Below are 24036 nucleotides of genomic sequence, written 5' to 3' on the forward strand. Positions count from 1 at the left end.
GGTGGCGCTGTATTGTGGCGACGCGCTCTCCCTGGGGAGAGCAGCCCGAATTTCACAGTGTGGCCGCGTTTGTGGGTCTGCCTTTGGGATGCGTTCTCATCTCTTTCGTCACACTGACGCCTTCAACGTTCGCGATGGACTTCCACGATTGTGTGGTTAAATCAGCAGTCTTCAGTTTTTTGTGTCACACTGTGTCAAAGTGTGTCGGATTGACACAGCGTAGGTAAGGACAGCACTCATTTTGGACCATCACGTGCCCCATAATTATTTCCATCACACGTGTTATGAGATATGCAAAGGAACTTGGGTGCTTTTCTGTTCACGTTATTTATGGCATATTATTATTGTGATGAGCTTGTGTAATATCGGGTTTCAAGATCATCTCGAAAAGGAAATAACATTATTCGTGTTTGCAGCAACAACAACAACAACAATAATGATAATAATAACAATAATAACAATGATGATGATGATGATGATAACGATAATGATAATGATAATGACAATAATGATAAAAACTAGAAAAAACAAAAATGTATAATAAAAAGTTGATGGTAGTGGTTAGCATGATATTATACTATTACTACAATAATGATAATGACAATAATGATAAAAAGTAGAAAAAACAAAAATATATAATAAAAAGTTGATGGTGGTGCTTAGCATGATATTATACTATTACTACAATAAATCAACAATAATGGCAATAATATTATGATAATAATAATAGTCTCCGTCTGCTACGTGGGACAATGGATATCCGCCTCTCTCTGTCTCTGTCTCTGTCTCTCTGTCTGTCTCTCTCTCTCTCTCTCTCTCTCTCTCTGTTGACTGACCACTCCTGATTTCTGATCAAGACTGACCATGCACTGTTGACCAAAACTGACCATGATCCAAAAGTTTTCGGAACACGACAGTCTGTCATGTTATTCAATATCAATACGGCTTAACCTGGTATGACTATTCACTAACCAGTACTGGGGGAGTGAGGGAGGGCGTAGGAGGAGCTAGGGGGCACGTGTTGGGACAGTTAAGCAGTTTCAGTTTCAGTAGCTCAAGGAGGCGTCACTGCGTTCGGACAAATCCATATACGCTACACCACATCTGCCAAGCAGATGCCTGAACAGCAGCGTAACCCAACGCGCTTAGTCAGGCCTTGAAAAAAAAAAAAAGGTGAATAAAGAGCTGTAAGGAAGTGAGAGGGTGACCGCAATAGCGGAAGGGGGTAGGGGTGATGGCATCACAGAATGTTCCCCGGAGCATGTTTCAGGATCCCGTCCCCCGAGGGGAGTTTCAGGGAAGAAGGGGACGATTTGGGACATCGCACCGGAATTGAAAACTGGAACAAATAAATCATCAAAAATCTCAGAAAATGGTGACGCAACGATGAAATGACGTATTTTATCAAATGACGCGTGACCTTCCAAAGCAATATTAGCAATCTTTTTTGTTGTTTAGTTGTTGTGAACAGCGTGCAAGAAAAAAATCTAAAAGAGCTATGAACAAAAAGTGCCACCAAATCTTGATCTGACAACGTATCTTACATGCAGCTTTGACAGAAAGTACCGCAAAAGTTGGGAATTCGACAACAATTATGAAATCGACTGGTGAAAACTATTGCAGCAGCGTGTTACAGATACGCATTTGGCCAACATATCTGTGGATCAGACTGAAAGTGGCGATACATATATTTCTAACTGATTAATCAAAATTGTTCCGGGTTGTTAAACGAGAAGAAGTATGGCGCGCCGACTTCGTCGCCGCACTGTTTCAAGACGACGTCGCCGCACTGTTTCAAGACGACGTCCCCGCACTGTTTCAAGACGCCGCCGAAAGAGAAGACTGCTGGCTAGGAAATTTCACACGGAACTCAGCTGGTTCGCGTATGACTTGCTCTTCATCTTTCACTGGCTGTATGCTTCAGTTGGATTCTTGTTCGGCATGTTGGTAGTTGCCATCATCAACGTGCCAGTCTTCATCCTTGCGTTCCTGGATTTCATGGTGGCCCTGGTGACGATTGTCGCCAGAACGGTCTGGGGATTGTGCGTGAGTGTCATTGACAAGGGGGCAGGCGTTTCTGCGAACAGAAAGACCCGCCAAACAACTCGTCGCCGATACCGCGGATCTATTTACAAGTCCGCCGATCAGTATTCTGCAACAGAAGATTTTCCATCTCCCGGTCGCACTCTGGCGGATATGCTCTCTGCTGCTCTGTTGGCGTTCAATGAGAAAATACAGAGTCGTATTGAGCGAGGTGTGACAGGACAAAGTGCAGAAAGTAAGGACGTCAATTCTGGCAACTCATCACAAAATTCTCGTCGTGGTTTCAGTAACACTGCCCGACGCAGGTCTAAGTCCACAGAGCCCTCCCATGTCATCCCTTCTTCTCCATCTTCTTCTTCTCCTTCACTTCCCAGACAAAGGAAATCCTCCCAAAAATCAGGGAAGGGCGACGGAGAGCAGTCTTAAAGCACGTTCCGTCGAATATCCGTAAAAGTGACAGGTTTTCTGGAATCAACCAGGGACACGATGAAAGTTTGAAGAAAATGACAAGCAGAAAAAGAGCGGCACGGACACACCACGCCCACACGAAAAACCAGTACGTCTCCGGCATGGTGAACGTTCCCTCAAAGGAGAAAGGAACTGTTGTTTAGGTCAGCTCACAGAAGGTGGAGGTCAGTTCACAGAAGGTGGAGGTCAGTTCACAGAAGGGGGTAGAACAATTATATTTAGGTCAGCTCACAGAAGGTGGAGGTCAGTTCACAGAAGGGGGTAGAACAATTATATTTAGGTCAGCTCACAGAAGGTGGAGGTCACTTCACAGAAGGGGGTAGAACAATTATATTTAGGTCAGCTCACAGAAGGTGGAGGTCAGTTCACAGAAGGAGGTAGAACAATTATATTTAGGTCAGCTCACAGAAGGTGGAGGTCACTTCACAGAAGGGGGTAGAACAATTATATTTAGGTTAGCTCACAGAAGGTGGAGGTCAGTTCACAGAAGGAGGTAGAACAATTATATTTAGGTCAGCTCACAGAAGGTGGAGGTCAGTTCACAGAAGGGGGTAGAACAATTATATTTAGGTCAGCTCACAGAAGGTGGAGGTCAGTTCACAGAAGGGGGTAGAACAATTATATTTAGGTTAGCTCACAGAAGGTAGAGGAGCTGATCTGTGAGTTGTGTGGGCTCACCTTGACTGACAGGGGGCGCAGCAGGTTTGAGCGATTTTTTTTTTTTTTTAATTGATGTTGGTTTCCACGGCCATATACAACGCACATCAACTTAAAAAGACCAGTCCGTTAGACAGTTTTACACAGTTCCAGTTTTAAGGAGGTGTCATATACGCTACTCCATATCTGCTGTTTTGTTTGTTTGTTTTGGGTTGTTGGGTTTTTTTCTTTAGAGCGGAAGCTTGATACTCGCATAAATCTAACGCCAGCTTTACAAAGTCGATTCGCAGAGTACGACGTGAAAAGACTATATTAAGCTGTTTTTGGCGGGAAGAAACTTGTAAACTATATACATAAGTATACTGCGGTCTTCAAATTACACGACAGCGTGATTTTGAAATGTCGGCCACTTTTTTTTTTTCTTTTCTTTTTTTCTTTTTTTATAATCTGGACGAAAGTAAGAGCCATTAATAAATGACGGACATTTCAGGTTTGTCTTTACTCGTCAGCCCACTGTCCTCTTCACCCTGTCGCCTCTCAGTCTTGAGTTCAAGCAAAAAACAAGTAAGAACTTAAGGGACCGGATCTCAGGATCCTCAGTGATAAGAAGAAAAAAAACCCAGTTCAGTTCAGTTCAGTTACTGAAGGAGGCGTCACTGCTTTCGGACGCAATAGCCGAATGGTTAAAGCGTTGGACTTTCAATCTGAGGGCCCCGGGTTCGAATCTCGGTGACGGCGCCTGGTGGGTGAAGGGTCGAGATTTTTCCCAAGTCAACATATGTGCAGACATGCTAGTGCTTGAACCACATTCATGTGTATACGCAGAAGATCAAATACGCACGTTAAAAATCCTGTAATTCATGCCAGTGTTCGGTGGGTTATGGAAACAAAAATACCCAGGATGCACACCCCCGAAAACGGAGTATGGCTGCCTACATGGCGGGGGGTAAATAAACAAAACGGCCATGCACGTAAAATGTTACATGTCTGTCTGAGCTTGTATGTGTGCGTGCCTGAAATCTGATTGGATGATTCAGGAAACAAATGATGAGCGCCCTGTGGCAGCCGTCGGTCGGCTCTACCCTGGTAGACAGCCTGTTGTGCAAATGACCCCGTGTTTGTAAAGCGCTTAGAGCTTGGTCTCCGACCGAGGATAGGTGCTATAAAAGTATCCATATCAATCAATCAATCCAAAAAAAAAATCCATATACGCTGCAGCCTATCTGCTGAGCAGATGCCTGATCAGCAGCGTGACCCAAAGAACAAACAAACATTGTTCACGGCACTGACAGCGACAGACAGGAAATTCAAGCGCGTAAGCCTCAACTAAAAGAGGCCTTCGACGGAGTATGTCCCACATCAGACGTTTAGTGCAGATGCTCATTCATTGCATTGTTCAGTTGTTGTTTTTTCTCCGTGATTTTCACAAATGTAATACGCGCAAACATTGAGGTTGCACGAATGGCATTGTCCCTGTCCAATACAGTGCGTGGCTTGAATTCAACAAAAGTCGTGGAATCGACATTTTATTGAGAGCAAACGGTTTGCCGTGAAACGTTCTCATCAGAGACAATGCTTACTTACTTACCCTGTTCTGCGTCTGTCCAGAGTCAGTCACGGCCTGCGGACTACATGATCGTACTCTCCACTTCCATCCGCCACACCTTCAGAACACACACACACACACACACACACAACACACACACACATGGCTTTCCTGTTCGTTTCTAACCATCACACACACACACACACACACACACTGCTTTCCCGCTGTTTTCTCACCAGCAGCTCTTGTTCATCACTAACAGATACAGATCGAAAAAAGAAGAGTAGAAGTCCATTAGTATAATTATGGACTGCCAAGCTGACACTTTTGATAGGCTATGACAGATTGCAAAAGTCGTAATAAATTATTATCTATTTGTCCTTCTGTCTGACCATCTATCCACCCATTTGTTCTCTCCTTCTCTCTCTTTTCAACCGTCAGGGCATCTGTTTAAGTTCCAAGGAGGTGTCAAAGAATGAGGACAGATCCATATACGCTACACCTTTTTTTATGGAACATAATTATGCCTAACTTTTACATGAACCCAACGCGCTGATCAGGTCTTGACGGCCTACCCGAAGATTGTAAATCAATACATCAAAGGATGGTAGATAAAGTTAAAAGTATGTGGTAGGCAAATGACTGAAATAAAACACTGAAAAAAAAAATAAAAGGGCCGCGCTCAGTTAACCCCCCCGCGCGCTCATACAAGCGTGCGCGCGCGCACACACACACACACACACACACACACACACACACGATTGTGCGCGCATGCATGCAAGAATTTGCAGACACCAAGGATTTCGAACTGCGCACGGGTGAGTTTTCAATCCGTCAGTAGATTGAATAATATGATACTGATAACGCTCTGTGACCTCTGTCCCGCCGCATGTTCCAGATAGCTGAGTGTCCGGCCTTGTCCAGATCACGACGTTCTGTAGAGATAAGAGCCCGTCTCTCTGTGAGGCCCTGATTCCCAAGTTAGCGAAACTCCGTTTGACTTGTGTGTTTCAGTAAAAGATACACAAGAGAGTAGATCAGGGAATCTTATATATGTAGCATTCACACACACACACACACACACACACACACACACACACACATGTGCGCATATATATATATATATATATATATATATATATATATATATATATAATGTGTGTTCCTGTACCTCCCCCCACCTCTCCCCCCAACCATACCCTCTCCCCACCCCCTCTCTCTCTCTCTTCTTTTTTTTCTCTTTTTTCTGTCTTTTTTTGACTTTGTACGGAAGGGCTGAAGCATTCTTGTTATTCTTGTTATTATCTCAATATCCCGGGAAAATATATAATAGATAAATATAATTTCATTCCGTCTTTGCAAAGTATGCATCGGGATCTTATAAGAGAAACAGGTAGGTATACGTTTCGTCTCCCTCCTCATTCCCTCCCGATTTTAAATAAAGCCACGGATGCACTTTTTATCTTTTAATATAGAAATTCACCAAGTGAGAGAGCAAGCGAAGAGAGTGAGGGGTGGGGGGAGAGACAGGAAGACGTTGGAGAGAGAGAGAGAGAGAGAGAGAGAGAGAGAGAGAAAACGAACGAACGAACAAACGGAATTTCATGTTGAGAGGGTAAAGGAGAAAGCACAATATGTTCGTTTTACATCTGGCCCTCTAGGCAAAGAAAACTGAAGGTGAAAAAAAAAATGAAAAAAAAATAAAAGAGAGCGAGAGAACTAAAATCTTCACCACAGGACCATTATCGAAATTGCACAAAACATAATTGTAATTACCTATCTACTGTACAATAATGTTATGAATGAAACATAACGGGGATAAGGAGCGTGGTAGAGAGGATGAATAAGATTAAGGAAAGGGGAAGAGCAAATAAAGCGAGGGACAAAAAAAGAGACAGACAGGCTGACAGACAGACAGACAGACAGACAGGCATAGAGAAAGACTGACAGAGGAGACAGACATTACGAGACAGAAAAAGAGGAGAGAGGCATGAACCTATCAATCACTAATACAAGTTTGTTGTTAATAAAGGATACATAAAAACATAATCAAGATTTTCGATAAATATTCACAGAATGTGTTGTTTTTTTTAAAGATATGGATACTTTTAGCGGTGTAAACATTGAGACATGATAATATTTTGTTGCACAAAAATTTAGAGTAAGAAAGACTAGACTTGAAAAGATCGATCCTTGGAAGTGACACCATAACAGTATGAACAGCTTATCTCAGTACACAGTACCTACTGTTTATGAATGAATTAGAACACACACACACACACACACACACACACACACACACACACACACACACACACACACACACACACACACACAAAGAAACCGCTTAAACTGTACAATACTTTTATTCACTGCGAATTCTTTTGTATATTCATGTGTATAATTACATTCAAATGAAAGCGTTGTCGGCTGCTATACACCAATCAGTTGTCATAATGTGATTTGTACATGTGTAAAGATGCTGGTTTCACGTCACGTGTACTGAATAAATGCTCTGGTTGTGATTCTTTGTTGCCTTTGAATGCTGCATCTGGGTCCCACGCCTTTTTTTAACAAGGGATATCTCAGATTATTTGTAATGCAGTCGACAACTGCTGAACTATATTAAAAATAATAATTATAATAATAAAAAAATTTAAAAAGTGGTTGTGGAGGGGAACGGGGGCCGTGAAAATTTTCTTTTCTTTTTTTTTTCAAATATTTTTATTCATTCAATTTTTGTTTACATTGCACAAATCTTAATATAACTAAACAGTACGTATTTTACAAAAAACAAATTTGTCACTGTTCTAGATATGCACTTCGTTACAAACAGAAAACAAATTTGTCACTGCTCTAAATATGCACTTCGTTACAAACAAAAAACAAATTTGTCACTGCTCTAAATATGCACTTCGTTACAAACAAAAAACAAATTTGTCACTGTTCTAAATATGCACTTCGTTACAAACAGAAAACAAATTTGTCACCGTTCTAAATATGCACTTCATTACAAACAGAAAACAAATTTGTCACCGTTCTAAATATGCACTTCGTTACAAACAAAAAACAAATTTGTCACTGCTCTAAATATGCACTTCGTTACAAACAAAAAACAAATTTGTCACTGTTCTAAATATGCACTTCGTTACAAACAGAAAACAAATTTGTCACTGTTCTAAATATGCACTTCGTTACAAACAAAAAAACAAATTTGTCACTATTCTAAATATGCACTTCATTACAAACAGAAAACAAATTTGTCACCGTTCTAAATATGCGCTTTGTTACAAACAAAAAACAAATTTGTCACTGTTCTAGATATGCACTTAGTTACAAACAGAAAACAAATTTGTCACTGTTCTAAATATGCACTTCGTTACAAACAAAAAACAAATTTGTCACTGTTCTAAATATGCACTTAGTTACAAACAGAAAACAAATTTGTCACTGTTCTAAATATGCACTTCGTTACAAACAAAAAACAAATTTGTCACTGTTTTAAATATGCACTTCATTACAAACAGAAAACAAATTTGTCACTGTTCTAAATATGCACTTCGTTACAAACAAAAAACAAATTTGTCACTGTTCTAAATATGCACTTCGTTACAAACAGAAAACAAATTTGTCACTGTTCTAAATATGCACTTCGTTACAAACAAAAAACAAATTTGTCACTGTTCTAGATATGCACTTCATTACAAACAGAAAACAAATTTGTCACCGTTCTAAATATGCACTTTGTTACAAACAAAAAACAAATTTGTCACTGTTCTAAATATGCACTTCGTTACAAACAAAAAACAAATTTGTCACTGTTCTAAATATGCACTTCATTACAAACAGAAAACAAATTTGTCACTGTTCTAAATATGCACTTCGTTACAAACAGAAAACAAATTTGTCACTGTTCTAAATATGCACTTCGTTACAAACAAAAAACAAATTTGTCACTGTTCTAAATATGCACTTCATTACAAACAGAAAACAAATTTGTCACTGTTCTAAATATGCACTTCGTTACAAACAAAAAACAAATTTGTCACTGTTCTAAATATGCACTTCGTTACAAACAAAAAACAAATTTGTCACTATTCTAAATATGCACTTCGTTACAAACAAAAAACAAAAACACTTGGGACACTTTCTTGGTATGCACAGGTAGGTAAATTTCTTCATATGAGTGTCTATACTGCATTTTTTCATCATTTAGATAGGCAATGTACTACACTCGAGGTATGAATTTGTATCACCACAAGACAGAGGACAAAAAAATATCAACAATAAATAACAGAATAAAGTAACATTGGGGAAACAGAAAGTCAGTTTTCTTTAACTACTGCATTGTTAAACTATTTTGACAAAGTTCATTGTTCTACCAGGTTCATGTATGGCAGCCATTTTATACCGTGATCATTTTCTGTCCGAAACGATCTAGAAGGGTGAGGGTAACATTAAATCAAAAACATTCTGAAGCAAACCGCAGCTTATCTGACTGAACACAAGCCCGGCGATTTTCATCCAGCAACTGACCTTTTCCAGGTCGACCAGCTTGGTGCGATCATTTTCAGAATATTATATAATGCGGTAGCTCGTGGCATGGTTCGCCATTGCCTCACTTGGGTGGTTCACAAACCTGCGGGAAACGAAGGTCTTTGAACGGTCACCATGTCCAGAATCGCTCTCCTCTTCTGCCTCGTGTGCTTGGTAGGCCTCTGCCATGCTGGTGTCACTTCGAAGAAATTTGTCAAAAGTTTGAAGCAAAAACGACGTGAGTAGTAAGGAGGGTTTTTTTTTTTGTTTGTTTGTTTTGTTTGTTTTTTTTTGTCGTCGTCATTGTTGTTCTTTGTTTGTTTGTGTGTTTGTTGTTACTCGCTGTTATCAATGTTGTTGTGGTGGTGATGATGGGAATAGTGACTGTGATAGTGTATTTGGTACAAACAAGTTGGGTTTAAAAAAAAAAAAAATATTTCACTGCTGGTGTGGTGGTTGTGGTGGTGGTGGTAGTGGTGGTGGTGGTGGATTGCATGGTATGATTATGTGACCAAGGCACATAGTTCTTTTTAATGAATACTTTTTTAACGTTTACATTACACAAGAACATAATTTCAAACAATCAAACCGAACCAAAAGAAAAACTGAAACATATAAGCAAAATATACCCACAAACATTATCATTGAAGGCATATATACCTAATAGTAGTAATAGTAATGGTAGAAGTAGTGGTAGTGGTGTTCCTATCGCTGTCGTTGATGCTCATGATATTGTTTCGATTATTGTTGCTGGTTTTCTGACTCACTTGTGTAAACAAAGTTAGTCTATGTTATAACCCGATGTTCGGTTACGCGCGCGCGCGCGCGCGCGCGCGTGTGTGTGTGTGTGTGTGTGTGTGTTTGTGTGTTCGTGTGTGTGTGTCTGTGGTAAACTTTAACATTGCCATTTTCTCTGGAAATACTTTGTCTGCAAATACCAAATTTGGCTTACACATGGTAGGAAAAAAATCTTCAAAGTCATACCAATAAGTTGTAATTCTCCCGAATTCCTTCAATCACCGATATGTGTGACGGGACATTAAACAAAATTCCTCTCCCGAATTTAGCCGTATTTCCGAATCATTAACAGTTTATTTCGTTGATGTTCGGTCCGGATTCTGAAAACCGCTGTTACCCCTATTTGCGGCTTCCCGATTGTCTGATGAGAATACGCCATGACCTCGTTTTTCTTGTTCGCAATTAAAAGCAAAGAAATACACATTCTGGACAGAACACATACAGTGACATTAACTACATTATTGACGCCTTTACTGTATATGAATATTCTAAAGTGGACACTGAATTAACTAGAATAAACAGAAAAGAAAATTTGAATCGACCGTTTCACTGCCTTGTCCACACGGCACTGATCAGTGCAGATCAGTGCAGAGGAGGAAGGTGGCAGAATGGTTAAGACGCTCAGCTGCCAATACAGAGTCCGTGAGGGTGTGGGTTCGATTCCCGCTCTCGCCCTTTCTCCTAAGTTTGACTGGAAAATCAAACTGAGCGTCTAGTCTTTCGGATGAGACGATAAACCGAGGTCCCGTGTGCAGCACGCACTTGGCGCACTGAAAAAGAACCCATGGCAACGAGAGTGTTGTCCTCTGGCGAAATTACGTAAAATGAAATCCCCTTTCATAGGTACACAAATATGTAAGCATGCACTCAAGGCCTGACTAAGCGCGTTGGGTTATGCTGCTGGTCAGGCATCTGCTCAACAGATGTGGTATAGCGTGTATGGATTTGTCCGAACGCAGTGACGCCTCCTTGAGAAAGTGAAAGTGAAAGTGCAGATCTTGACAAAACATGCTGCAAAGCTTGACGCGATGGCAACGTCTCCTTTGTCGCAGAATTAAAAGAATTTATTTAAAAAAATCGTCGATGTGTTTACTGCATATGAATGTTTTAAAGTGGACACTGAATTAACTAGAATGAACAGTAAAAAGAAATTTAATGGAAGGTGTCGTTTCTCAGTGAGTGGGAAGACAAAGCTTGTGGATCACAGATCTCTGCAATCTATAAAAATGGACATATATTGCAGTGTTTTGGGGGCGATTGGAACGTCTCATTTACCTCGGACTTGGAAAGAATTTTTTTTAATGTCCGAGATATACCAAAATAACATGATTTAAACCGCGTTATGACTTGGATTGCTGCTGTCGATTTATTCTGCTAAAACAACATGCTCAAATAACAATTTTGGAACGTTAACATCGAATCCGTGTTAGCACAGTGGGTAAAACCGCTCGTTCTCGACCCAAAAATCTAAGGTTCGAATCTGCATTGAAGCCTTCTTTTCTTTTCTTTTTTTTCGCGAAGCTGTATTCAGTTATAATGACGAAAAGAGAACACAGTTCAACAAACTAATTTTTTATTTTGTAAGTTTTTTTTTCTTTTGTTGTTGTTTTTCGTGAAGCTGTATATGATTACAATAACGAATAGAGAACACATTTCAACAAACTCATTTTTTGATTTTTATGAAATAAAAAATAATCTTTTTTAAGTGTGTATCACAAGTGAGTCTTGAAGGCCTTGCCTTTCTTGTTTGTTTGTTTGTTTGTTTGTTGTTGTTTTTTTCTGTTTTGTTTGTTTGTTGTTGTTTTTTTTGGGGGGGGCGGGGGTTGTGTATGTGTGTGTGTGTGTGTGTGTGTGTGTCTGTGTGTCTGTGTCTGTGTGTGTGTTGTTGTTGTTGTTGTTTTAGGTTTTGTGTCTGTTTGTTGTTTTTTTCATGTTCATAGTCATTTCTGCTCTGTCTTGTCGTTTTCGTCATAATCGTCATTCTTTCCTTGTTTCTCAATTCTGATTTTGTTCTTCATTCTTTCGTTGTTTGATCTGGTCTGATTTTATAGGCAGTGGTTGTGGCGGCGATGGTGGTTTTTGCTTTTGGATGTTGCTGTTGTTGATTTTAAGCAGGGATAGAGAGACGGGGTTGTTTTATCCTCTTGTTGCTGTTGTTGATTTTAAGCAGGGATAGAGAGACGGGGTTGTTTTATCCTCTTGTTGCTGTTGTTGATTTTAGGCAGGGATAGAGAGACGGGGTTGTTTTATCCTCTTGTTGCTGTTGTTGATTTTAAGCAGGGATAGAGAGACGGGGTTGTTTTATCCTCTTGTTGCTGTTGTTGATTTTAAGCAGGGATAGAGAGACGGGGCTGTTTTATCCTCTTGTTGCTGTTGTTGATTTTATGCAAGGATAGAGAGACGGGGCTGTTTTATCCTCTTGTTGCTGTTGTTGATTTTAAGCAGGGGTAGAGGGACAGGGTTGTTTTATCCTCTTGTTGCTGCGGTCCTCCAGACTCATAGACGACGATTGTCGTGGCGGTGGTCAATCGATAGCATTGCCATGTATCGTCGTCATCATCACCATCATCACCATCAACATCATCTCATCACCGTCATCATCATCACCACCATCACCATTATTATCATTATCACCACCACCATCAGCATCATCGTTACCATCACCGTCATCATCATCATCATCATCAGCATCATCACCATCATCATCACCATCAACATCAGCATCATCACCGTCATAATCACCATCATCATCATCATTTTCTTCTTCTTCTTTCCGTTTCACAAACAACATCGACTTGCTGATGACTCTGTTGTGGTTCATGCATGCTGGGTATTTTTATGTCTCCATAACCCACCGAACACTGACATTGGTAACAGGATCTTTAGCGTGCGTATTTGATCTTCTGCGTGCGTATACACACGAAGGGGGCTTAGGCACTGGCCGGTCTGCACATATGTTGACCTGGGAGATCGGAAAAAATCTCCACCCTTCACCCACCAGGCGCCGTTACCGTGATTCGAACACTGGACCCTCAGATTGAAAGTCCAACGCTTAAACCACTCGGCCATTGCGCCCGTCATCATCGGCGTTGTTGTTGATGTCGCCGTGTGTGTGGACCACCCCAGAGCAGGCCCCAGTGGCAGGGGAGTGCGGGGACTACGAGTTCCGGTGCCGCAACGGCCGCTGCATTCAGCTGGAGTGGACATGTGACACCGACAACGACTGCGGCGATAACAGTGACGAGCTGGACTGCCGTACGTTTGTTTTCGTGTTGTTGTTGTGTTTTGTTGGCTGCTGTTCTCTTGTTTTTTTCTTCCCTCCGTTTTTGTGCTTCTTTCTTTCTTCCTTTCTTTTTTTTTTATAACAGGAAGACTGGAAACATTTGAGAAAGAGAAAAACAAGCACAAAAAACAACAACAAGAACAAAAACGCATGCAGCAAAAATATTTCCAAATGCCAATTTTTTTTTTTTAATACTCAGTCAAGGTGTTGGTAATGAGTATGGCTTGTTAACTCAGTTCAAAGATCGTCTCATTTCCTATTAAAGCAAATAAGCCATTCTGATGTAGAAGAAGTTATTACAAATGTATTACAAATTCGTTCTAATTTTTCTGGCAGAAAAAAAACTGACATTACTCCTTCTTCTTCTTCTTTTACTTCTTCTTCTTCTTCGTCTGCGTCCGTGGGCTGCAACTCCCACGTTCACTCGTATGTACACGGGTGGGCTTTTACTTGTATGACCGTTTTCATCCCGCCATGTAGGCAGCCATACTCCATTTTCGGGGGTGTGCATGCTGGGTATGTTCTTGTTTCCATAACCCACCGAACACTGACATGGATTACAGGATCTCTAACGTGCGCATTTGATCTTCTTTTTGCATATACACACGAAGGGGGTTCAGGCACTAGCAGGTCTGCACATATGGTGACCTGGGAGATCGGAAAAATCTTCACCCTTTACCCACCAGGCGCCGTCGCAAGATTCGAACCCGGGACCCTCAGATTGAAAGTCCAACGCTTTAACCACTCGGCTTTTGCGCCCGTCTAACTGACATTATAAATAAAGGACGCAGACACTTGATAAGATCCAGGCTAAGAGCCAATGGATTATAAAAAAAAAATTAAATGAATAAATAAAAACTGCCAACAGTGGTATCTAAATGAAGAATAATTAAATGACATTATCTGTCCATCTTCCACAAGCATTGCGGAAATGAAGAACACTTTCCAGTAGTGCAGCATTCAAACACAAACACACACACACGCACACACACACACACACACACACACACACACACACACACACACACACACACACACACACTGTGTCTATGTCAGGTAGGTACAGCATTTAAACATGCACTGTGTGTCTGTACTGTGTGTCTACATCCAGAAGTGCAGCATTCAAAAACACACACACTGTGTGTCTATGTCCAGAAGTGCAGCATTCAAAAACACACACACTGTGTGTCTATGTCCAGAAGTGCAGCATTCAAAAACACACACACTGTGTGTCTATGTCCAGAAGTGCAGCATTCAAACACACACTGTGTCTATTTCCAGTAGTACAGCATTCAAACACTCACTGTGTGTATGTGTCCAGTAATGTTTGATAGTCAGTCGTGTCCGACAATGACCATCAGAACAGCAGAGGAGGCAACTGCTGTCCCGACCTTCTAGGCTGGAATTTGATTAAAGTGGAGAGTGTCTTGCCCAACTTACAGCCCCACTCTCTCGGCCAAGAGGGTTTTAGGACAGTCAGCGCTGGGATGGTTCCCAAAGGCCAGCTAACCCCCAAAACTGAAGCACCACGAGCCAGTGCAATCTTGCCTCCTAGTTTTGAGAGTCATAGTCCTTCACAACGGTTAAGCTGTAAATGACATCCCATCGCAGTGAAAAAAAACACATAGATGTTACAGCTCTCACTTTGCTGTTGGCCCAGCTGTAAGCTTATGTCAATCCTTGATATAAGCTGAGCGTTGGCATGTAGTGCAGCGTTCAAACACACACTATGTGTCCTTGTCCAGCAGTGCAGCATACACATTGTGTCTATGTCCAGTAATGCAGTATTTAGCTGTGTCCATGTCCAGCAGTGCAGCACACACACTGTGTCCATGTCCAGTAGTGCAGCATACACACTGTGTGTATATACAGCAGTGCAGCATACACACTGTGTCCATGTCCAGTAGTGCAGCATTTAGCTGTGTCCATGTCCAGTAGTGCAGCATACACACTGTGTGTATATACAGCAGTGCAGCATACACACTGTGTCCATGTCCAGTAGTGCAGCATACACACTGTGTCCATGTCCAGTAGTGCAGCATACACACTGTGTCCATGTCCAGTAGTGCAGCATACACACTGTGTCTATGTACAGTAGTGCAGCATACACACTGTGTCTATGTACAGTAGTGCAGCATACACACTGTGTCCATGTACAGTAGTGCAGCATACATACACACTGTGTCTATGTCCAGTAGTGCAGCATACATACACACTGTGTCTATGTCCAGTAGTGCAGCATACACACTGTGTCTATGTACAGTAGTGCAGCATACATACACACTGTGTCTATGTCCAGTAGTGCAGCATACATACACACTGTGTCTATGTCCAGTAGTGCAGCATACATACACACTGTGTCTATGTCCAGTAGTGCAGCATACACACTGTGTCTATGTACAGTAGTGCAGCATGCACACTGTGTCTATGTCCAGTAGTTCAGTATACACACTGTGTCTATGTACAGTAGTTCAGCATGCACACTGTGTCTATGTACAGTAGTGCAGCATACACACTGTGTCTATGTACAGTAGTGCAGCATACACACTGTGTCTATGTACAGTAGTGCAGCATACACACTGTGTCTATGTCCAGTAGTGCAGCATACACACTGTGTCTATGTCCAGTAGTGCAGCATACATACACACTGTGTCTATGTCCAGTAGTGCAGCATACACACTGTGTCTATGTACAGTAGTGCAGCATACACACTGTGTCTATGTACAGTAGTGCAGCATACATACACACTGTGTCTATGTCCAGTAGTGCAGCATACATACACACTGTGTCTATGTACAGTAGTGCAGCATACATACACACTGTGTCTATGTCCAGTAGTGCAGCATACATACACACTGTGTCTATGTCCAGTAGTGCAGCATACATACACACTGTGTCTATGTCCAGTAGTGCAGCATACACACACCCTGTGTCTATGTCCAGTAGTGCAGCATACACACTGTGTCTATGTCCAGTAGTGCAGCATACATACACACTGTGTCTATGTCCAGTAGTGCAGCATACACACTGTGTCTATGTACAGTAGTGCAGCATACACACTGTGTCTATGTACAGTAGTGCAGCATACACACTGTGTCCATGTCCAGTAGTGCAGCATACACACTGTGTCCATGTCCAGTAGTGCAGCATACACACTGTGTCCATGTCCAGTAGTGCAGCATACACACTGTGTCTATGTACAGTAGTGCAGCATACACACTGTGTCTATGTACAGTAGTGCAGCATACACACTGTGTCTATGTACAGTAGTGCAGCATGCACACTGTGTCTATGTCCAGTAGTTCAGCATACACACTGTGTCTATGTACAGTAGTGCAGCATACACACTGTGTCTATGTACAGTAGTGCAGCATACACACTGTGTCTATGTCCAGTAGTGCAGCATACACACTGTGTCTATGTACAGTAGTGCAGCATACACACTGTGTCTATGTACAGTAGTGCAGCATACACACTGTGTCTATGTACAGTAGTGCAGCATACACACACTGTGTCCATGTCCTGTAGTGCAGCATACATACACACTGAGTCAATATCCAGTAGTGCAGCATACACACTGTGTCCATGTCCAGTAGTGCAGCATACACACACTGTGTCCATGTCCTGTAGTGCAGCATACATACACACTGAGTCAATATCCAGTAGTGCAGCATACGCACTGTGTCTATGTATAGTAGTGCAACATACACACTGTGTCTATGTCCAGTAGTGCAGCATACACACACACTATGTCCATGTCCAGTAGTGCAGCAGCACCTAGCTGTGTGTCTGCTGTGTGCAGCGAGCGACTGCTCCGGGAACCACCAGTTTCACTGCACTAACGGCCCGTGCATACCCTCCGAGTTCCGATGCGACGGTGACGACGACTGCGGTGACCACAGCGACGAAGATAACTGTGGTCAGTCCATTGTTGCAGTTGGTGGCAGTGGTAGTGGTGGTGGTGGTGATAGGTTGTGGTAGTAGGGTGATGTTGACGTGATAGTGGTGGTGGAGGTTGTGTTGGTGATGGTGACGGTGACGGTGGTGGTGGTGGTGGTGGTGGTGGTGGGTGACAGTGGTAGAGTGATAGTGACGTGATAGTGGTGGTGGAGGCTGTGTTGGTGATGGTGACGGTGGTGGTGGTGGTGATGGGTGATAACGGTGGGGTGATGTTGACGTGATAGTGGTGGTGGAGGTTGTGTTGGTGATGATGGTGGTGACGGTGGTGGTGGTGAAGGGTGATAGTGGTAGGGTGATAGTGACGTGATAGTGGTGGTGGAGGCTGTGATGGTGATGATGATAGTGTTGGTGATGGTGACGGTGGTGGTGGTGGTGGTGGTGATGGGTGATAGTGGTGGAGTGATGTTGACGTGATAGTGGTGGTGAAGGTTGTGTTGGTGATGGTGGTGGTGGTGTTTTTGGTAGTGGTGGTGGTAGTGGTGGTGGTGATAGGTTATGGTAGTAGGGTGATAGTTACATGATAGTGGTAGTGGTTGTTGTGTTGATGGTGGTGGTGGTGATGATAGGTTATGGTAGTAAGGTGATGGTGACGTGATAGTGGTAGCGGTTGTTGTGTTGTGCTGTGTACTTTTCGTTTTATTTGCGCTCTCTCTCCCTCTCTCTTGAACTGCAACAACGCACACTCTCTCGTCCTCCCTACCTCTTTCTCTCTCCCTGTCCCTCCATCCCCCCCCTCCCCCACCCCATTTTCTTTCGTTCACGTGCGGCTGGAAACAAAAGTGATTCTGTTTTATACTGTGGCCTTTTTCGGTTGTGTGTGTGTGTGTGTGTGTGTGTGTGTGTGTGTGTGTGCATACCTCCATGGTAAAGTTTAAGAAATTCATTTTCTCTGGAATACTTTGGATGTCCACACCAAATCTGGATCAAACAAAAGGGGGTGGTCAGGAGAGGGGGGGGGGATTATTTCCACACGTACCAATCATAGGTGGAAAGATGAAACCTTCGGATTCGCAATATTTTCTTTGGTTGTTCCCGGTTCGTTGCCAGACAAGTGCTTGGCTAAGTTCCCGATGGATTTTAGACAGCATGACATGTTGTTTCTTGATCGCAGTTAGAAGAAAAGAAAAGAAAATTCTGGGCAGACCACACAGAATGACACTACTTAAATTCTAAAATTGTGTCCGCCATCTTGCCTGAAAAGTCGGTCACTGTGTGATTCCTTCAGCATGCAGGCGACAGCTGTTTTTGTTACGGACTAAATGAGCTGTAAAATCGTGGAAAACAGGGGTATATGTAAAATGATCGAATGTAGACTTATCAATCTATACATAGTCTGAATATTAGTGAAATGCGGATCTGATGTGGCTAGCTGAGACTTTGCTACAAACCACTGCAACGTTTCAGTGAATCTATAAACAAAAACAAAAAAATTCGTTTGTGACGGTAAACATAAAAATAATATAATCTGGATCAACTTTTGTAGTTTACATATCGTCAAACTGCAGAATGGCAATTGTTAGTCCGAAAGAAAATAAGCTGAAATAAGAGACTACCGGAATTAGGTTTTTGTGCGACGGGGGAAAGTTTGGAACTCTGATCTGACATTGTGAGTGAACAATGAAATGCCGATCAACGTGGGTTGCTTTAGCTGAATGGAATTGTTCCGTTTCCAACACACTAGTTTCGGTTCGACAAACATCCGTTTCAGGTGATCAGCTAAAATACGACTTTATGTACTGATAGCTCCTTCCATTTCCCACACACGCATTTTGTTTTGTTTTTTAATCAGCAGGAATCACACGGAAGCCATGAAGGGTTTTCGCCCCTTGTTTCTCTCTGAAAATGAAACAGTCCACAAAGAAAGTATCCAGTGACTGCGGGATCCAGTGAAAACAAACAAACAAACAAACAAGATAAACTAACCTTGCACGTGGAAGAATGTAGGATCCTCGAAAAAGAATGTACAGGAACACTGGAGATAGAGAGAGAGAAAAAAGAAGAAGAAAGAAAAAGAGAAAGCTCACGGGGATCCTGTAATCCTCAATCTCCAAGGTTGGGAAATATTTGTTATTTTATATGTTTATTTGCTTATTTTCATTTTATTCATTCATTGTAATTTTCATGTCTACATATATGTTGTTGTTTTGTTGTTGGGTTTTTTTTTCGTTTTTTTTCTTTTCGGGGTGGGGTGTGTGTGTTTTTAGGAGAGGGGTTGTTTTAGTTGTACAACATAATCGCTCAGTTCATCACACACTGAATGGGTGTCCCTTTCAACCCCCACCCCCCCCCCCCACCCCCCCACCCCCCTTCTCTCCCCTCTGGCAGACACGGCCGAATGCGGCATTGCGGAGGTGAAATGCAGCAACAACATCTGCATCGAGAAGGCTTACATGTGTGACGGGGATGACGACTGCGGTAACGGGTGGGACGAGGTGCAGGCCAACTGTAATGCCATCTGAGGCGGCAAGACTTCCTTCTGCACCCCCACCCAGTCTTTTTTTTTTCTTCTTCTTCTTTTTCTTCTTTGTTATTCCACGGGGACAGTGTGATGTATGACCTAAAGATCTATGTGTTGTACAAATAAATGTGCACCAGTGTGCGTGTGGGGTTGTTCTTTTCTTTTTTGAATTGATAGTTTTGTGTTGATGCGTTTGAACATTTGCATATGGCCATGTATTGTCGCCGGCTGGACTAAAGCAACAATAAACTGCGAAGTATGATTTTTTGTTTGTTTGTTTGTTTGTTTTTTTGTTGTTTTTTTGTTTGTTTTTTTGTTGTTGTTTTTTTGTTTTTTTTCTTGGTGTGACAGTTTTGTTTGTGTTGCTGCGTTTGAACATTTGTATGTTTTTGGCAGTCCTGATATGGCCCTGCACGGTCGCCAGCTGGGCTAAAACAACAATGAGCAATGAAGTAGTATGAATGTCCGCCTGTGTGTGTTCTGTTGCACGTATAGACATTGTCCGTGTTCATGCGTATGTCTGTATGTCTTTATGAATGCGCTGTGCTATGTGAATAGATATGTGAATATGCGATGCCACACGAATATTTGTATGTCTTTGTGTACACGCTATGCTATGTGTATAGAAATGTACATGTGTGTCTCCTTGTGTGTGTGTGTGTGTGTGTGTGTGTGTGTGTGTGTGTGTGTGTGTGTGCGCGCGAGCGAGTGTGTGTGTGTGTGTGTGTTAGAATGCATTCTTATCACAACGACAGCATTTTCCAAGAACATTAGATCTACATGTTGCAGAATTGCACAATTTTCCTGTCTGTCCGTTGGCGTTTGGTCTGTCTTGTCTTGTATGAGCGCTTTTACGACCAAGAACGGATGTAATATGAGCGTGTCCGCCCGCTCGGTGTGGTATGAACACAGCACGATCAAGGATAAGCCTGGACCAGACCATGCTGAGGTATCCTGAAGAAACATATACACACGCACCTCCAGTAAAATTAGATCGCAAAATTGTTTAGGTTCAGAAAACATTCAGGTTGATTTGTTCCTTCCACCATGAACTGACTTTACTTAGGGTAAATATTCATTTGAAAATACCTCAAATCTCTCTCTCTCTCTCTCTCTCTGTGACACATACACACACACACACACACACATATATACATATACATGTATAAATATGTGCATATACATATATATATATATATATATATATATATATATATATATATATATATATATATAAAGAGAGAGAGAGAGGTTATTTTTTGTTGTTTTTTTTAATCCAGGCAAAATCTTTTGTCATCAGAAATCGAAACGACACGGACTGTTACTTGCACAAATATTTCAAGTGATGTCCAATAACATCAACCATAATTATAAACACACATACCAACTGACATGAATGCTGCATGTGTACAATTGCAAAGTATGTTCAAAACAATATACAACTGCAAAATGTCCTCACAGTAAATAATGGGGGAAAAAAAGGGGTGGGAGGTGGGGTTCCTTTATTTATTCTGCTTGCACTTTCGCCCATAGCCAAGTCAACCACGTAGGGCTGGAAATGGGTTGATGTCGTTGGTCATAGTGCAGCCGCCCGCACAGGGCCATTTTAGGGCTGCCCAACTAGTTATAAAACCCGTCACATTTGGAAAGAAAAGAAAAAAAAGCCGAGCAAAACAGCACAGTTCATGACAAACTTTATCAAATATTAAGCGCCTTAAGGCTTGGCTGCGCTGAACATGTCAACCCTTCTGCTTACTTCGTCATCGTAACATAAAACAAAATAAAACAACACGTAAAATAAGGATAAAATAAACCTACGCTAAAAGCACATAAAAATGCCAAACACTTCGAAATCGACAGCTAGTGCCCATCTCAACTTGTTTATATTATCACTACCTAGCCACCAGAGCACAGATAATTCATCACAGACTGCAGAGAGAGAGAGAGAGAGAGAGAGAGAGAGAGAGAGAGAAAAGTGTCAAAGTTTCCTGGAGAAAAAAAGTGGAGACGGGGGCGGTATTGACTGGGAAGGCAGAAAACGCAGACAATAATGAAGACAGACAACAACAAAAACAACAACAACAACAAAGGTAGAAACAAAGAGAGCAATAAAAGAACAAAGAATAGGAAAATTTTCGCACATTATTTCGAGAAGGGGGGGATGCTGTTTATACTGAGAGACCTCTGGCATCCCATGGCGGGATGTACACAGGTTGAAAACACCATCAGCTCACAGAGAGCGAGACCAAGACACGGTCGGTGCTCCTTCAACACAGAACATGATAATGATAAACAACACATGATGGTAACTGCACCGCTTAACTCATAAACTTTTTTTTTCATTTGCCAGGACTGAAGGCGCCGTCAACAATGCCCAATTCATTACCCCTTGCTGAAAGAAAGTACAAAGAAATCTGTTTTTTTAATTTAGTGAATCTATGCCAAATTACAACAACACGATAAAATCAAGTACAAAAGAATATATATTTTAAAATCTCAAAAAGAAGTGTTCAATCCACTACTTCATGATGAAAGAAAGTACAGATGAATATGTTGTTGTTGTTGTTGTCGTTTGATCTTATAATGACATACTCAAATTACTACCTCATGATGAGAGAAAGTATAAAGGATTTTTTTTTTTATCTAGTAATATCGTGCCAAATTTACTACTTCTTGAAGAAAGAAAGTACAAAGGAATACTTCTTTTTTCAAATATAGTAAAGCAAACACTATATGTAAAGGTTACATTGACGAAGAACAATGACTGTATGGTGTTCATTTACTGTCTATCCCATCTCTTTTTCTTCTTTTTTTTATATATATATTGAAACCCGACTGACATGGACTTTGGTTTGCTAACAAAAGTTATTGCTTGTGGGGGTTCTTTCAAGTGCGTTAAGTACCTGCTGCACAAAAGATTTGTGTATTCATCAATTCATTCCAGTTTAACAGTCACGATGTACCTGAGTGTGTGTGAGTGTGTGTGTGTGTGTGTGTGTGTATGTATGTGTGTGTGTGTGCGCGCAGGCATGCGCGCGCATGTGTGCAGAATCCAATCAACCTGATGATCAGGGCAGAATCCAATGTCAGTGGCCGCCTACGTCCAAAACAATCTAAAAACCTTTCACGGTGTCACAGCCATAGCCAGGTTATATAATGGACACGTAGCAAAAGAAAAACAACAACAGCAACAACAACAACAGCAGCAACAAAAGACGTCAACAACAAACATCGACAATAGCACCACCAGTAAACATAGTACATCATCTGACTGGACTAACTGTACCCAAACAAGGTTCTTCAGACAACTGAAGGTGAGAGGGGAACAAAGGCGCTCTCTGGAAAGCAATCATGAACTAGCATCAAAGGAAAAATATATGTATTTATATATCACAGTCGTAAACAGTAAGTCTCAAACAAAAATGAAAGAAAAGAGAAAAAAAAGAAGACATCTGTGGCAAAGAGAGGAATCCATACTATTTTATATACCGTTTGCCTCCGAGTGTGTGCGTGTGCGTGTGTGTGTGTGTGTGTGTGTGTGTGTGTGTGTGCATGAGTGTGTTAAATGCATTGACAACGGCACCACCAATGTGTCAGAGGACAGCACAGCATACCAAGCATTGCCTATAAGACTAATGCGCACACGTTCATCAAAACCAGTTTGGAATGCACTCTGCATGACTATATAATAATATACAAGTGCCTTAATAGTACCTAGCTTCGGTCAGAGACCAAACACTAAGTGCTTTACAGCCACGTAGTCATTTGTATAACAGGCTGTCTACCTGGTGCTCGTCATTCGTTTCCTGTATCATTCAGTCAGGCTATCATTCTGATTCTTATTATTGTTATCATTGTTGCTTATAGTCCAGCCGACCGCACAGGGCCATATCAGGACTGCCGAAGTACACATATGTCCAACCGCATTGAACACAAAACTGTCAGACACACACACACACACACACACACACACACACACACACACAAACCCACAAAGATAAACCTACAAAATACAGTTCATGACACATTATCTTAAACATTAAGCTCCTTAGGGCAAATAAGATTTGGCTGTGCTGATGACGTTGCCATTCCGCTTAATTCATCATCTCCAGATTACAAAAAAAAAAAAAAAAACCCGCAAAATAAGGAAAAAAAAACCCAATAATTCAAAGCCAAACAAAAGATACATAAAAAGGGCCATATAGGCAAATAACACTGCAGAATGGACAGCTAGTGCCCATCCTAGTGTTTACAATCTCAGTACCTAATTGCCATAGCAAAACAACA

General features: G+C 41.6%; 1 protein-coding gene across 1 annotated transcript; it reads left to right on the forward strand.

Moving 5' to 3' along the window:
- The first annotated feature begins 13146 nt into the window (after positions 1-13146).
- Positions 13147-19750, forward strand: LOC143290102 (uncharacterized). Its single transcript, XM_076599390.1, has 3 exons — positions 13147-13303; positions 17134-17250; positions 19617-19750. The coding sequence occupies exons 1-3, from the start codon at positions 13147-13149 to the stop codon at positions 19748-19750; spliced, it is 408 nt and encodes a 135-aa protein (XP_076455505.1).
- Positions 19751-24036: the final 4286 nt, after the last annotated feature.

The sequence above is a fragment of the Babylonia areolata genome, chromosome 15 (assembly GCF_041734735.1).
Source record: "Babylonia areolata isolate BAREFJ2019XMU chromosome 15, ASM4173473v1, whole genome shotgun sequence".
Taxonomy (NCBI): domain Eukaryota; kingdom Metazoa; phylum Mollusca; class Gastropoda; order Neogastropoda; family Buccinidae; genus Babylonia; species Babylonia areolata.